This window comes from Pollicipes pollicipes, unplaced genomic scaffold, assembly GCF_011947565.3.
Source record: "Pollicipes pollicipes isolate AB1234 unplaced genomic scaffold, Ppol_2.1 Scaffold_6138;HRSCAF=7277_pilon_pilon_pilon, whole genome shotgun sequence".
Lineage (NCBI taxonomy): Eukaryota > Metazoa > Arthropoda > Thecostraca > Pollicipedomorpha > Pollicipedidae > Pollicipes > Pollicipes pollicipes.
This window is the reverse complement of record NW_023596818.1, coordinates 27,100,589-27,115,492: the sequence shown is the minus strand read 5'-3', so window position 1 is coordinate 27,115,492 and position 14,904 is coordinate 27,100,589. Positions and strand designations below refer to the sequence as shown.

At 60.9% G+C, this 14,904-nt stretch overlaps 1 protein-coding gene and 1 long non-coding RNA gene across 2 annotated transcripts; one reads left to right on the top strand and one right to left on the bottom strand.

Annotated features, from left to right (window-relative positions):
• Window positions 1–1,177: 1,177 nt before the first annotated feature.
• LOC119106380 (uncharacterized) lies at window positions 1,178–2,251 on the top strand. The gene is made up of 3 exons (XR_005095125.1): window positions 1,178–1,277; window positions 1,529–1,587; window positions 1,819–2,251. It is a non-coding gene; the product is annotated as an uncharacterized LOC119106380 (long non-coding RNA).
• Window positions 2,252–5,866: 3,615 nt separating this feature from the next.
• On the bottom strand, window positions 5,867–14,345 carry LOC119105520 (protein FAM193A-like). The gene is given in 8 exon segments (XM_037228984.1): window positions 5,867–6,924; window positions 6,926–7,279; window positions 7,472–7,706; window positions 7,750–8,060; window positions 8,394–8,721; window positions 10,007–10,239; window positions 11,432–11,541; window positions 14,342–14,345. Coding segments are annotated over 8 exon segments (2,424 nt in total). The 3' UTR covers window positions 5,867–6,075.
• Window positions 14,346–14,904: the final 559 nt, after the last annotated feature.

The following is a 14,904-nucleotide window of genomic DNA, read 5'->3' as shown; positions in this document are numbered from 1 at the left end:
GGGGCGAAGACGTCTGTGGCGTCGGACAATGTCGCGGAAGGATCGCCATTCGGTGCGAAGACGGCTGCAGGAACAGACAAGTCAACCGCGGGATTCTCTTTTCGGTGCTAAACCCGCTGAGACCTGCGCCAATGTCGCTGATGGGGTGCCCGGCGGTATGAAGCCGTCAGCAAGCGTAGACCAAAATTCCGGAGGGTTTGTGTTGGGAGCAAAAGTGTCTGATAGCTCAGTTAAACACACCGACATCTTTTCTGCGAGCGCGAACCCTTCCGCGACCGTTGAAAAGCCTACCGGATCATTTTCGTTCGGAGCGAAGGCCCCTGAAGGCTCGGAAAAACCCCCTGGTCTGTTGTCGTTCGGCGACGCGTCGGGAAAATCAGGCAACCCGGCGGCGACGTTCTCCTTCGGCAGTTCTTCCACACCGGCCGCGAAGCCGGCCAAAGGTTTCTCCTTCGGCGTCGGCACAACGGCGGCGAGCACAGCTGCTGCGCCCTCCGGCGGCTTCGCGTTCAGCACCGCGGCCGCCGGCGCCGCCAGCTCCGCGGGATTCCCGGCGGCGCCGCCGTCTGTGCCAGCCGGCGGCTTCGCGTTCGGCGGCGGCGACCACTAACAAGACAGAGTCGAGCGCTCTGTTCACGTTCGGTGCCACCAGCGTGAACGGGCCCTCGGCTAAGAAGGCGGCCACTGCAGACGGCGCGCCGGCGTCGGCCGTGTTTCAGTTCGGCTCCGGCCCGGCCGCCGCCGGCACCGCCGCCGCCAGCCCGTTCGCCCCTGGCGGCGCCGCGCCGGCGGCCGCTCCCGCCGCGCCGTTCGTTTTCGGCGCCAAGGCGCCGGCCGAACCGGGGACGTTCTCATTTGGCGCTCCGGCGGCTGCAGCCACCACGTCGGCGCCGGGCGTGTTCACTTTCGGCACGCAGCCGGCGACGGCCGCCAATAAGGCGTCGGGAGCGTTCGCGTTCGGGGCGCCGTCGGCGGCCCCGTCCACGTCCGGCGTGTTCGCGTTCGGCGCGGGTTCGACCGCTCCGGCGGCGGCGGCGGCGGCGGGCCCGTTCAGTTCAGCGCCGACCCCGGCGGCGACGGTGGCAGCCCCGCCATTCGGCAGCGCGCCCGCGTTCGGTCAGGCGGCGGCGCCGGTGGCGCCGTCGGCCGGCGTCGCGTTTGGCGCCGGAGCGGGCGCCGCCCCGGTCTTCAACTTCGGCAGCGGACAGCAGCAGCCGCCGCAGCAGGAGGCGTCGGCCGCCGCGTCCGCTACACCTGGCGTCTTCCGCTTCGGAACGGTGAGCAGCTGCGTCGGAGACCGGTTCGTCCCCGCCTGCGGCTCTGGTCGTGCTTTGTGGTTGGTGTTATTCAGATTTATTTTATTTTTCGGTAGCCCGTCGTATGGGCGCCATGTGACCATTGAAGTCGGTGCGTCCAAAGCCGAAATCAACGTCATCATGATGTTGTCCAAAGAATGCCATCGACATTATGGAGGCCGTATGGCAGCAGTGTCACTGTGGCGTGCTGACCATGCGTCTTCCGTCGACAGCCGTCAGCTGCGCCTGCCGGGCCAGCTGCGCCGGCATTCGGAGCGACGAACCCCGCACAGTGAGTGAACTTTTCTGTTGTGGGCTGTGTGTGCTGGCAACGGGGTGTGTGCGTGGTGATCATTTGCCTTTCGAACGCCACCATATTACCCCACTTCATCGTGATATTTTATGATCACTTGGTACGCAAGTTTGTGTTTTATTCTGTTGGTCATGCCGTTGTCCCTTGTACTCAGTAACCGGGCAGTAGAGCGTTGGCCGTGCGGTCTCTCAGCGCACCCTCTGTCCCCAGGGCGGCCAACCCATTCGTGGTGTCGGGTACCGGCGTCCCGGCCGGCCGGCGGATCCGGACTGCCAAGCGGCGCACGAAAAAGTGATGCCGCGGCGGGGCTGGCCGTGCGATTGCGTGTGAGTGAGAGTGGAGCGAGCGAGCGAGCCGGACGGCCGATCGGACCGGGCCGCGGCAGAGAGGGCCGCGCCGGCGCCACGCGTACAAATACCAGTCATTCCGCGCGCGCGCCGCCGTGCGGGCCACCAGTGCCGGACGGACGCCCGGCCGGCCGGCGTCCGGGGGGCGCTGACTACACCAAGGGCCTGGCGACGCAGTCTCCCCGCAATCGTTCACGCGCATTTGTCGCCGAGCTTGTTTAGCCCCCTCCCGTTAATGAGAGCAGCTTCTGAACTGCCACGCCATCTGTGATAAGGTTCTGTGATCTGCCAGGCCCTTGGGTTTTTAGCGTGACAAGTGAGCTGGTGTGCGTGCCGAGGACGTGCTGTCCGTGGGAGGCCTCTGCCGATGGTCGCCCGCGTGCGCAGCGTATTGTAATCTTCCGACGAGCCCGCCGTGCGGTGCTGGAGCGACTGGGTTGCGCTGTCTCCGTGTCAAATTGAACTGCTGGGATTACGCGATTAATACCGTTTTCAGTGTGAAATTGTGTACGAATGTGATGACTCGGACTGCTCCCATTGTATTTTTATGTCTGTTCAACCAGTTCAAACTTGTACGTATCGCAACGACGGTGTTAAGATGATTGTTTGTCGCCAGTTACTGGGTGAGACTATTCAGACAAATAAATTGAGACTGAGACTGACAAAGATTTTGAAGCTCGGTTTTTTCCGTGATCGGCTTAAGCATCCCCAGTCGCATGAGTTCTTTCGCCTTGCTTGACCGCGAAGGAAGACCGCCCTCCTGTAAGGCCGCCTTGTTTGCCTTCTTATGCTAATGACGCCTTGGTTATCTCTAGGAAAGCACAGGTTTGCTTTCCGATGTGGCCGTGCGTATTGAGAGGCTTTCGCGGTCCCACGTAAGCGGCGTCACGTCGTTACCTTCTCCGAAAGTTTGTTTTGTTTTTGTAGTTGTAGTTGACAAAGCCCGCATTTATCTGGCTTGTCAGGCTGTGTTCAGTCTTAATTTGACCCCGGTCGTCGGGGTCGCCGTGCATGCGGCCATCCACGAGTCGAGCATGTCGACCAAATGTGGACCTAGGGTCATGTGGACATGTGACCGTGTAGGTATGTGACCACGTGGGCCAACACGCGCGAAGTATGAAAGTCGAAGCGTATTTGGCCCGTCGGTGGACATTGGGGCCCCGTATTGAAAGTTTAGGGGAGTCCAGATGGCTCGAAATGCGCAGCAGCCTTCTGCAAGTCGCATGGCTCGCACTAATAACGCATTGAGGAACATTGAGGAATGCATGCAGGATTTGATGTCAGAACACTGGCTTCCGTAATCGGCACGTTGACATTGTCGAGATGCCAATGTTCGGCCAATGGCAATGACGATGGAAGTAATCAACTGTGAATTTAGGTCAGGCCCCGGATCTCAGCGGAGTCCGTGGACTCCTAAATCTACCTGAACCTCTACATCGACCAATCCTCCAGTGTCTCCATGGTCACGCCACTCGGACCGGGCTGACCGGACGGACGTATTTCGTACCCTCAGCACGCATGCATGCTTGTGAGATTCTGTGTGCCAGGCGCTGAGCGCCAGACTCGTGCTTGATCCGACTTGGGCAAGATCAGGCACCAGACTCGTGCTTGATCCGACTTGGGCAGGATCAGGCGCTAGACTCGTGCTTGATCTGACTTGGGCAGGATCAGGTGCCAGACTCGTGCTTGATCAGACTTGGGCAGGATCAAGCGCCAGACTCATGCTCGATCCGACTTGGACAGGATCAGGCGCCAGACTGCTTCGATCAGACCTGGGCAGGATCAGGCGGCAGACTCGTGCTCGATCCGACTTGGGCAGGATCAGGCGCCAGACTTATGTTCAATCCGACTTGGGCAGAATCAGGCACCAGACTCATGCTCGATCCAACTTGGGCAGGATCAGGCGCGATTGAGTCCGATTTCGATTCGATTCCGAATCCGAGGCAAAACGAATGGGCCCGAATCCGAATAAAGTTCAAATCAACTTGGAAGTTGGATTTGAATCCGAATTGCTGACGAAGTTGATCCTTTTTAAAATTTGATTCCGAATCCGTGCCCTAGTTTTATTGCTGAAAACAAGGTAGGTGTCACGTTATCATGCAGGCACATATGCAAATGGAACCCGTGACGGAGCATAGATGCGCTTCCACGGATAGGGCCGTGCTCCGACTGATTGCGGTGGACGGAACAACACAGCACGGTTAGCGAGAACCAAAATGAAGCAATGTCTTGGTACCCACGATTGGTACGCGGTAGTGAAGCACGCAAATGAACGAGTTAGCTAGTGGACCAGTTAACAATATGGACAATATGAACAAGTTAACCTGTTTTCCAAATTCGATATATTGTGGTCTCGGCACCCACCGACCCTCCATCCTTACTCCTGCATCAGCATCAACTGGGCAAATAATTCATAAATTCCGCAGTGCAATTTACGTTCAAGTACTTACTGGGTAGCAACCTTGCAGGGTCACGCCACCGCGCAATCACCCCCAGAGCTTTGTCGTTGAACTATCCTGGAACCAGTTACTTTCAAGCGGAATCAGACCCATCCTGCTTCGGTCGCAAACTGTGAATCGATTCTGAATCTGGTCCAGCCGAGCAGCCAATGGGGCCAAATCCGCCTGGCCAAAGCGGAAATCGGTCATCGGATCGGATTCCGCTGGAGTTCAGCACAAGTCCGCGTGGTAAACAGACACCGACTTCTGCACACGCCGCGCCGCCGTCCTCTGCCGCTTCCCAAGCCGCGCCTCGGCCCGATGTGACTTCAGGCTGCGGCCCTACGAGGGCTCCCGAGCCTCGTGTCGACTCGATATGTGGCTGAATACCAAAGCCCTTCGAGCACTTCCCGGGTCGCGTCTCGACCCGAGGTGAGTGATTGAAGATTAAGGCCCAGCGAGCGCTACCGAGCCGTGTCTCGGCCCGATGTGTGACTTCGGACCAGGCCTCTACGAGCGTTCCCGAGCCGTGTCTCGGCCGATGTGTGACTTCGGACCAGGCCCCTACGAGCGCTCCCGAGCCGCGTCTCGGCCCGATGTGTGACTTCGGACCAGGCCCCTACAAGCGCTCCCAGTATGGAGCGCTGTGCGTTGCCTCCCGCGCCTGCCCCCTGCCCGGACGCGGACGCTACGGCGGAACAACCAGCGTTCGCGGCGCGGACACTCAGTGTGATCATTCCGCCAGGGTTCCGTGTGATCGTCCGCCAAGGTTCCGTTAATCGTCCGCCAAGGTTCCGTGTGATCGTCCGCCAAGGTTCCGTGTGATCGTCCTCCATGATTCCCGGCGATGATCGTCAACCAGGGTTCCGTGATTGTCCGTCAGGATTCCGTGTGATCGTCCGCCAGGATTCCGTGTGACTATCCGCCAGGATTCCGTGTGATCGTCCGCCAGGGTTCCGTGTGATCGTCCGCCAGGATTCCGTGTGATCGTCCGCCAGGATTCCGTGTGATCGTCCGTCAGGATTCCGTGTGATCGTCCGCCAGGGTTCCGTGTGATCATCCACCAGGATTCCGTGTGATCGTCCGTCAGGATTCCGTGTGACTGTCCGCCAGGGTTCCGTGTGATCGTCCGCCAGGATTCCGCGTGAGCGTCCGCCAGGATTCCACGCGATCGTCCGCCAGGGTTCCGTGTAATCGTCCTCCAGGATTCCGTGTGATCGTCCGCCAGGATTCCGTGTGATCATCCGCCATGGTTCCCTGTGATCATCCGCCAGGGTTCCGTGTGATCATCCGCCAGGATTCCGTGTGCTTGTCCGCCAGGATCGTGTCAGGGCTGCACGAAGTCAAGCTCGCTGCCGGCGCACGTGGGGATTCAAGATTCTCTGGTCATGCAGTAACTCGTCTACCGTCCAGACGAACCATCGGCTCACCTACTCTCAGCGCCTGGGCCTGGAGACGGGAGACAGACCAAACCTCGTCTGAGCGATCTCTATTAATATTGGGGAGCTCCACCGGCCAGCCAGCCAACACTTCAGGCACGGCTGACAACCGGAGTCAAGACTTAAATTAATCGAGAACGCAAGATCTACTTGTAACAAAGTATTAAAAGAAGTTACAAGGCAGACGATTCCTAAGACTAGTACAAAGTAAGAGCAGTACTGACAGTGTATCACAACCATGCTTTACAATGGCTTCTTCTTGATCAGTATGTCCTTGATGTTGAAGTTGACCTTGGGCCGATGTTCGCGGCTGACCTGCGGTCCGTCCAGGCAGAACCGCTTGAACGCCTCTACCTCCTTATCGACCAGATCGGTAATGGTGTCGCCGCCGGCCGCCGGCATGAACACAGACTCGTAGTCGTCCACAGAGCGTGCGGCGCGCCGGCCCGGCCCGCTGCCCGCCACCTTCCGGATCGTCACCTCAGGCACGGCCGGCGCCTCGTCAGCCGCCGCCGGCGCCGCCTTCTTCTTGCGCTTCTTCTTGGCCTTCTTGTCGGCGGCCGGCGCGGCGGCCGGCGGCGGCGAGAGCCGGCCGGAGTCGGCCGGCGGCTCGGCGCCACCGCGCACCCTGCTGATGGTGATGCCGGCCGGGATGCGGTAGGCGCGCGCCAGGTCCTCCATCTCGCTGTCCGACGACGACAGCGCCAGGTCCTGCATGAGCTGAGTGGGCGGCTCGAGCCGATGGTCGGCGGTCGCCTTGCGGCGGCGCGGCTCGGCCGCCGGCTGCGGCTCGCCCGCGCCCCTCTCCGCCGCCGCTGCCGCCTTCTTGGAGAGCCGCGTCGCGGCCTGCTGCTTCCTGGTCTCGGGCTCGGGCTGACAGCGCGCAGCCGGCGCCGTCGGCCGCTCAGCGCCGCCGGCCTTCTTCTGCGGCAGCGGCCGCCACTTGTCGGCGTCCTTGCCGTTCAGCAGGATCGGCGACGCCCTCTTGGCGGGCTGGGCCGGTTTCTCGGCAGTCTGGGCACCGTTGGTGGCGCCGACCTTCTTCTTCTTCTTCTTGCCTTTGGCCTGCTGCAGCTGCTGGAGTCGCTGCTGCCTCCTGCTCGGCCGCCCACGCCGCCGCCAGCCGTGCCCGCTCGGCCGCCTCCTCCTCTTCCTTTAGCTTCTGCAGGCGCGCCGCCTTCTTCAGCTTCTTCTTGGCCGTCTTCGTCATGACCGGCTCGGCGGCGGCCGGCTCGGCGCCGCCGTTCTTCAGCTGGCCGTTGACCAGCGTCATGAGCACGCGGTCCTTCTCCGGCGAGTCGCCCTTGAGCGTGATGGTCACCTTGGGCTCCTTGCCGCCCGGCTCCATCACCCGTCGGATGGTGACCATGCGTGCGTCGCCCACGCCGCCGGCGCACGGCACCGACACCAGCCCGTTACGCGCCAGACCCTCCATGATCGGCGACGACTTCTTGGGTGAGCTGTCGCCGGTGGGCGGCGCCGCCGCTCCGCTCGGCGGCTCGCTGGGGACGGCTGCAGACGCGGGGACGGCGGCGGCGGCGGCGGAGGGGGAGGAAGCGGCGGCGGAGGAGGAGGCGGCGACGCCAGCGGACGTGGTAGAGGCTGCGGCCGGCGGCCGCGGCGTCTTGCGCGCGGGGCTGGCGGCGGGCGGCGGCGAGTGCGACTCGGCGGCCGCCTGGTCCGCCTCGCCGGCCGACTTCACCACGGTGATGGTCACCTCCGGGTTGCGACGCTGGAACTCCTGAATGTTGCGCATCTGCTCTTGCTCCACCTCCTGTGCCGCGCACGCGTCCATCCGACGCACGCGCTGCCGCTCGCGCTTGGCGGCGCGCTTCTCGTTGCGTTTCTGCGCGGCAACCGCTGGCTTCGATGAACTCGAGCAAGTCGCCCAGGTCGCGGTGGTCCTCGTGTGCCGACGTCTCGCCGCCGCTGCGCTCCGACGACTCGGACTTGTTGTCGCGCCGCCGCTGGTCGAGCCGCAGCCGGAGCCGATCGCGGATCTCCGGGTAGTTGCGGCTGACGGGCGCCACCGGCGACACGCCGTGGCCGAACACCTCACAGTAGCAGCAGCTGCAGTGCTGCGACGCCGTCGACGACGACTGCTCGGAGCACGAGTCGTTTTGGCTGCTGTCCTCGGCCGGCTCCAGCGCCGGATCAAACTTGGGCTGCGGCCGGTGCGTGGTGGGCGCCGCCTTCGAGTAGGTGTGCTTGTGCGCCGCGCCAGCCGCCTGGCAGCTGGTCGGCGCTTGGCAGGCGGCGCCAGGCGGAGGCGCCTGCGTGCCGGCCGACTTCTTCTGGCAGGCGGGCTTGGCGCTGCCGGCGGCCGGCGGCCGACCGACGCCGTCGCCGCCGTCGGCCGCCTCGGCAGAGCGGGACGCCGTCTCCAGCGCCTGGCGCAGCTCCTGCAGGCCGCTGGCGCGCGGCCGGCCCGGCTCGACCGCCGCCGCCTCCGCCGGCAGCGCCAGCGCGCACTCGTCGCAGCCTTCCTCCGAGCATCCTGCCACCAGCCGCTGCAGCGCCTCCTCCTCCTCCTCCGGAGAGACGCCGTCGCGGCCCAGCACTTGCTGCTGCAGCAGCTTACGCTGCGCTCGCAGCAGCTCCCAGTCCTCGCGCAGCATGCGCTGTTTGGCCTTGAGCGTGGCCTGTTCCTGGCCGAACTCCTGGAGGCGCGCCTCGGCCGCCGTCCACTGGGCGGCCACTGTGCTCATCTCGTCGTCGAAGCTCAGGTAGCGGCGCACCAGGTCGGCGTACACCCGCTGCTGCTCCTGGCCCGACAGCAGGGCGCGAAGCTGAGAGATGAACGTCGGCAGGTTGTTCTGCACCATCGGGTCCATGTACACCACGGACTGGTACGCGTGCTTGTTGAGCGACTCCCACGACAGGCCGAACCTGCAACACGCCGGTCCTGGGTCAGAGCAAAGCGGGCAGGAAGCCGACCTTAAAAATACACCGGCCCACGCCCAAAACAGCGGAAAAACGGAGCCAGCATCGCCGTCGTTCAGACTTTTCACTCGCCTCGAATAATTACATCGACAAGTGAAATAAATGAACTTACACAAGTAAAAATGAACACTCACGAGTGAGCACTTATGTGAAAATCATGGAATCCAAAGCATACCAACTGGCACGCAGGCTCACTGATGTCCAAGGTTTCTTGATCGTGGCTGGAAGTAGCAACCCAACACAAGTTTTACGACGCACCACTAACAAAGCGCGCCATGTGACACAACATCGCCCCAGGACATAACTGTGTCTGTGCAATAATACTGGGAGACGCGTCCGCGTGTGTGCTTACGGGCAAGGGACGCAACTGCTAGATATCGTAAGTGCTAGGACCGACGTCATACTGATACGTTACGGAAACACGTTACGCAACTGAAGTCACATCACTTCGTATCAGCCTCAAATCTACGGAGTCCACACCCCGCAAGGCGGACCCTATGCTCGCCCTGCATAGTTCTGGCTACGTTACTACAGTGCAGCATCTGACGCAGGACGTCGACTACATTAGGCTTGAGCGGTTGATGTGTTCCGACCTGATAGGCATTGGAGCTTCGACTTCCGCGTGCTCCACCGCGTGGACAGTCCGTTGCCCTGACCTAAAGAGCCGGTGGTGCTCTGGGGTTCTGGGCACGACCAAGACCTGGAGAGTTGGTAGCGCTCTCGCATACGTACCACGTTGACTCTGGGGGGGGGGGGGGGGGGGGGGGGGGGCACTTTAAGCTTGTGGACTTTGGTTTGATCTGGAGAGGTAATGGTGCTGCGGCGTGTTAACGTTGTGACCTTGACATAGCTGGGTGGTAATATTTTTGTGTGAACTGTATTCTGACCTGAAGAGATGGTGGTCCCCCAGCATGTGACCTGTGTCCTGACCTGGAGAGATGGTGGTGTTCAAGCACGTGGTCCATGTTCTGACCTGGAGAGGTGGTGGTGTTCCAGGGCATGGCCTGTGTTCTGACCTGGACAGGTGGTGGTGCTCCAGGGTGTGGCCTGTGCTCTGACCTGGACAGGTGGTGGTTCTCCAGGGCGTGGCCTGTGCCCTGACCTGGAGAGGTGGTGGTGTTCAAGGGCATGGGCTGTGCTCTGACCTGAACAGGTGGTGGTGCTCTGGGGCATGGCCCCTGTTCTGACCTGGAGAGGTGGTGGTGCTCCAGCATGTGGCCTGTGTTCTGACCTGGAGAGGTGGTGGTGCTCCAGGGTGTGGACGGCCGGCGCCAGGCTGACAGCGGCCGTCACTAGCCGATCGTAGTTGTCCAGCAGGGCGGTGAGGAAGAGCTGGGCCAGGCCGGGCCGCTCGCGACTCAGGTGCTCTAGCAGGCGCACCTTCACCTCCAACGTCAGCTCCTGCAGCTGGCCTTGCAAGCGCTGGAACAGCTGATGTGGGTCCCGCTGGCACAGCCGCACCACCTGGCGGCGCAAGCGCAGACAGGGTCATCTCAGCTGGCGGTCACGCATCGATCCCGCTGATGCGACCGCTACCACCACGGCACCAGATACGCGCTAGGCTGCCGACGCCTGGTAGCCGTCGGGACAGAGCGCGCAGTGCTGTACCAGTTAGACGAAAACGGAAGCAGGGGGCGTGCAGCACCACAAACCAGCGATTTGACAGTTATGGGTCGTCGCCCGGTCTTTAACAGCGAAGAAATCGGAGCCTTCGGAAACGAATCATTAGAAACCAACCGTACGGATCACGACCTTCAACTCGTTGCGTGGTGCAGCTGTGACCCCCTGATTGTCTTTGTCGTATGATGCGCCACGCTATGCGCGTGCACAATGCGGCGATTCGACTCGGAGCCAGCTCTGCTCTGGCAGCCGAGCAGGCCGGAGGCCAGGCTCCATCATGCTGACCTTATCCTTCATGACCGCGTGTATGGGCGCGGCCGCCTGCCGGGCCGGCCCGTCGCCGGCCGACGCCGCATCCATGTGCAGCCAGTACAGCTGTTTCAGGTTCTGGCGCAGCTCGATCCAGTCGGTGTGCAGCTGGCGCAGCTCCTCCTGCTGCTGCTGCTGGCCGGCCTCCGCCTCGCCGGCCACCAGCTTCTGCCGGACACACGGCAACACCGGCTGAGGGTAGACACAGACACACCGGCTGACACAACTGCCCAAGAACAACACAACATGATACTACACACTACAACACAACGCACACACGCACGCACGCACGCACGCACGCACACGCACACACACCACACGCACAACACACACACACACACACACACACACACACACACACACCACACACACACACACACACACACACACACACACACACACACACACGCGCACACACACACACACACACTGACCGCTACGGACATACTGGCTGACGGCACCACGGACTACCAGCGCCCGAAACACTTCTCAGAAAACACGTGGCGCCCAAAACACAGCACGCAGTGTGGGATATGGTGCAGGAGCACACCCATCTCACATCCCGCACCAAACGGCGTCAATTTGTCCACACTTCCCAGGGCCCAGGCATGGGGCGCACGCATCTGGGCCTCACCGGACAGGGAGGCTTGCCGAGACGACACGCGGCTGCCGCCGACCGTGGCCCGGGCCGAGGCGGCCGGCAGCCGGCCGGGCCGGCAGCGCTCACCTTCTCCTTGCAGGGGGCGCAGTTGCAGGCCGGATCCTCATCGCCGCGCACGGCGCACGTGTGGCCGGCGCCCAGCGTCTCGCCGTTCAGCGGCTTCGTTCCAGCGGCGCCTGACCGGCAGCGGGCGCTCGTGAGGCGGGGTGCGCGCGAGCGCCGCCGACAGAGCGGACAGAGCGGGACAAGGAAGGACAGGACAGGATCAGACAAGGCAGGGCAGGACAGGACAGGACACGATCAAAGAAGGGTAGGGCAGGACAGGACAGGACAGGACAGGACAGGGACAGGACAGGACAGGACAGGACAGGACAGGACAGGAAGGGACAGGGCAGGACAGGACAGGACAGGACAGGACAGGACAGGACAGGACAGGACACGATCAAAGAAGGTAGGGCAGGACAGGACAGGACAGGACAGGACAGGACAGGACAGGACAAGGACAGGGCAGGGCAGGGCAGGGCAGGGCAGGCAGGGCAGGGCAGGGCGGGGCAGGGCAGGACAAGAGGCAGAATGGGGCGGGACAGCTCAAGACATGAACAACATGACCCAGTTCACGTATCTCGGTCGCTAGAGCGCTGGACAGCTGACCACAAGGGTGGCAGGCTATGAGAGTTTGCGTCCAAGAAACCGCGCTAAATTATTCTACTCGCACGAGACGGCGAACTGACAACAGCTATGAGATCAGGTTGGGGTAAAGGGGCCGTGTCATAACATCGTACAGAACATGAAATCTTCACTTCAAAATTACCGGTTACACTGGATAACTCGGCTACAGTGATGCAGTAAAGTTAATGAGACCCAGCTACGCTTAGCAACGACTGGGCCCGACATCCGGTCGGATCAGACAGTCGACGCGCCCTTAAACCCCGGCATCACCATCATACACAAACAAACGACTACGTTAACAACATGCCACGTCCCGCATTTGTACGCAGTTTTGAACCGAACTGACCGTATTAAAACTCATTCGGTGCAGTCCACGGCCCTGCCCTTCTGATGACCTTAAGCCCTCTAGTTTTTTAGCTACACGCTCGCAAAAATGTGTCGACTTTTTCAAAGGCACCTAGGCATCCATAACGCCATGATAACGCCATTAAAATCCTTCCATTCCATAAGCCATGTGGCAATCAAGGCAAAACAAATACAATTGTCGAGTCGTTCATATCTAGCGTTCGTGAGTACAAAATTTCCAAACGCAAGGGTCATCAATTGGCTCGCAATCCATGTTGGGCTAGGCGCGATGACGTAAACACACATTGACGCATTGATGAGCATATTTATCAAGCAGAGAGCCTGTGTTGTCTAGAGAAGTTTTATCCACTTGGGAAATGCCAATAATTATAAGTGAGCTTAATTCACCATATGTATTGCTTACTACAATACCTTCAACGTGGAACATTCCCTTTATGTCCAGCTTGAACAGAGCGGACCGAACCCTTTGAAGCGAAACGCGCAGCACTGAATCAGAATAAGGCAGCCAGGACAGGGCACGAGGGGGCGGGAACAACCACGTACAACAGAACCACACTACATCCCACCCGGCAACATTGTAGAACCCCGCCACATCGAGACCTGGCGGCGCTCCCCCTACCAGCAGCAGGATTCTATTGTTTTACAGCTTGGACTCCAGAATCATCGGTTTTTTTGCCTCCCTAAACACCACTTTCGCCCCGCTGAGCACTGCCTAACTCCAAATTTACAAAGAAACGCCCGTCCACAGCCTGAGGCCTGGGGCAAGCCCTGGTGGGTCCCCTGAAACTTGCCGATGATGCACTTAACAGTCAGGTGGTGACGGATCGCAACACGAATTTTCGTTCTCCCATCTTTCAGCTAATTGAATAATTCTCGGTCCACATTACTGAGGTTGTCTTACGTGTTTGACCCTCTTTGACCTCTTCCTGTCCGTTGGTTGCCTACCTAGTTTTCTCCCATTAAACTCTCCGTTAGACTACTGTTCCATTTCAATCCTTTCAACTTCCTGACGTTTCATTGTCTTCATTCCCTTTTTCTGCAAACTTTTCGCCCTTTCAGTTCAATATCTCTAGCTTGATCTTCCTTGCAGTTTCTCCATTTAAGCTTTCTGTTCATGTCATTTTCATAATTTGATTTGTATTCCCATAACTTCGACACGTTTCACCAAACATATTGTTTTTGAGCTCCCCTACATTGGGACCTTTCCAGCTGTTTTTTGCCCACAAACTCGTAAATTACACCCATCGTAACATAACAAAATACCGACCATTCTCCACAAGACACAATAAGAAACCGGATCTATAGACGACCAGCAAATGCCAGTGAGCGGCACGGCTGGCAGGCAGACTACATTGGCCGCCCGCTGTCCGACCCCGTCAGAGCCGCGCTCAGCAACGCTCAGCGGCGCTCAGCGACGCTCAGCGACGCTCAGTGGCACTCAGCGGCGCTCAGTGGCGCTCAGCGGCGCTCAGTGGCGCTCAGTGGCACTCAGCGACGCTCAGCGGCGCTCAGTGGCACTCAGCGGCGCTCAGCGGCGCTCAGTGGCGTTCGGCGGCACTCGGCGGTGCTCAGTGGCGCTCAGTGGCGCTCGGCGGCGCCCAGCGGCGCTCAGCGGCGCTCAGCGGCGCTCAGTGGCACTCAGCGACGCTCAGTGGCGCTCAGTGGCACTCAGCGGCGCTCAGCGGCACTCAGCGGCGCTCAGCGGCACTCAGCGGCGCTCAGCGGCGCTCAGTGGCACTCAGCGACGCTCAGCGGCGCTCAGCGACGGTCAGTGGCACTCAGTGGCGCTCAGTGGCGCTCATCCGCGCTCAGCGACGCTCAGTGGCACTCAGCGGCGCTTAGTGGCGCTCACTGGTACTCAGCGGCGCTCAGCGGCGCTCAGTGGCGCTCGGCGGCGCCCAGCGGCGCTCAGCCGCGCTCGGCGGCGTTCGGCGGTCTCACCCATGTCAGGAGGAGCCGAGGCCCGGGCGTGCGGTAGCTGCGGTTCAGAAATGGCGGCGGCGTGGTATCCACGAAAACTGTACGCGGCGCTACTCACAGAGCACGACACCTCCGCACTCATCACCTGGAGAACACAGGCACGGTGACATGGTGAGAAACAAGCGAACACGCGCCCCCGCGCTCACCCCTCAGAAAATAGGCACAGACACGTTGAAAAACAAGACGACACGGCGCCTCCGCGCTCGCTCCCTGGGAAACTGGGCGCAGGCACGGTGAGAAACAAGAAGACAAGGCGCCTCCGCGCTCAATCGCTGGATAACTGGGCGCAGACACGGTGAGAAACAAGCAGCCACGGCATCTCCGCGCTCGGCCCTTGGGGCATGACTGGACGTGGACACCGCGAGAAACAAAAAGACACGAAGTCTGCGTGCCCCCCCCCCCCCCCCCCGGGGAACGGGGCGCGGACACAGTGAGAAACTAGCGGACACAAGACTCCGCGCTAACCCCGTGGGAAATGGGGTGCGGCCACGGTGCGAACTAGCGAACACACGCCTTCACGCTCA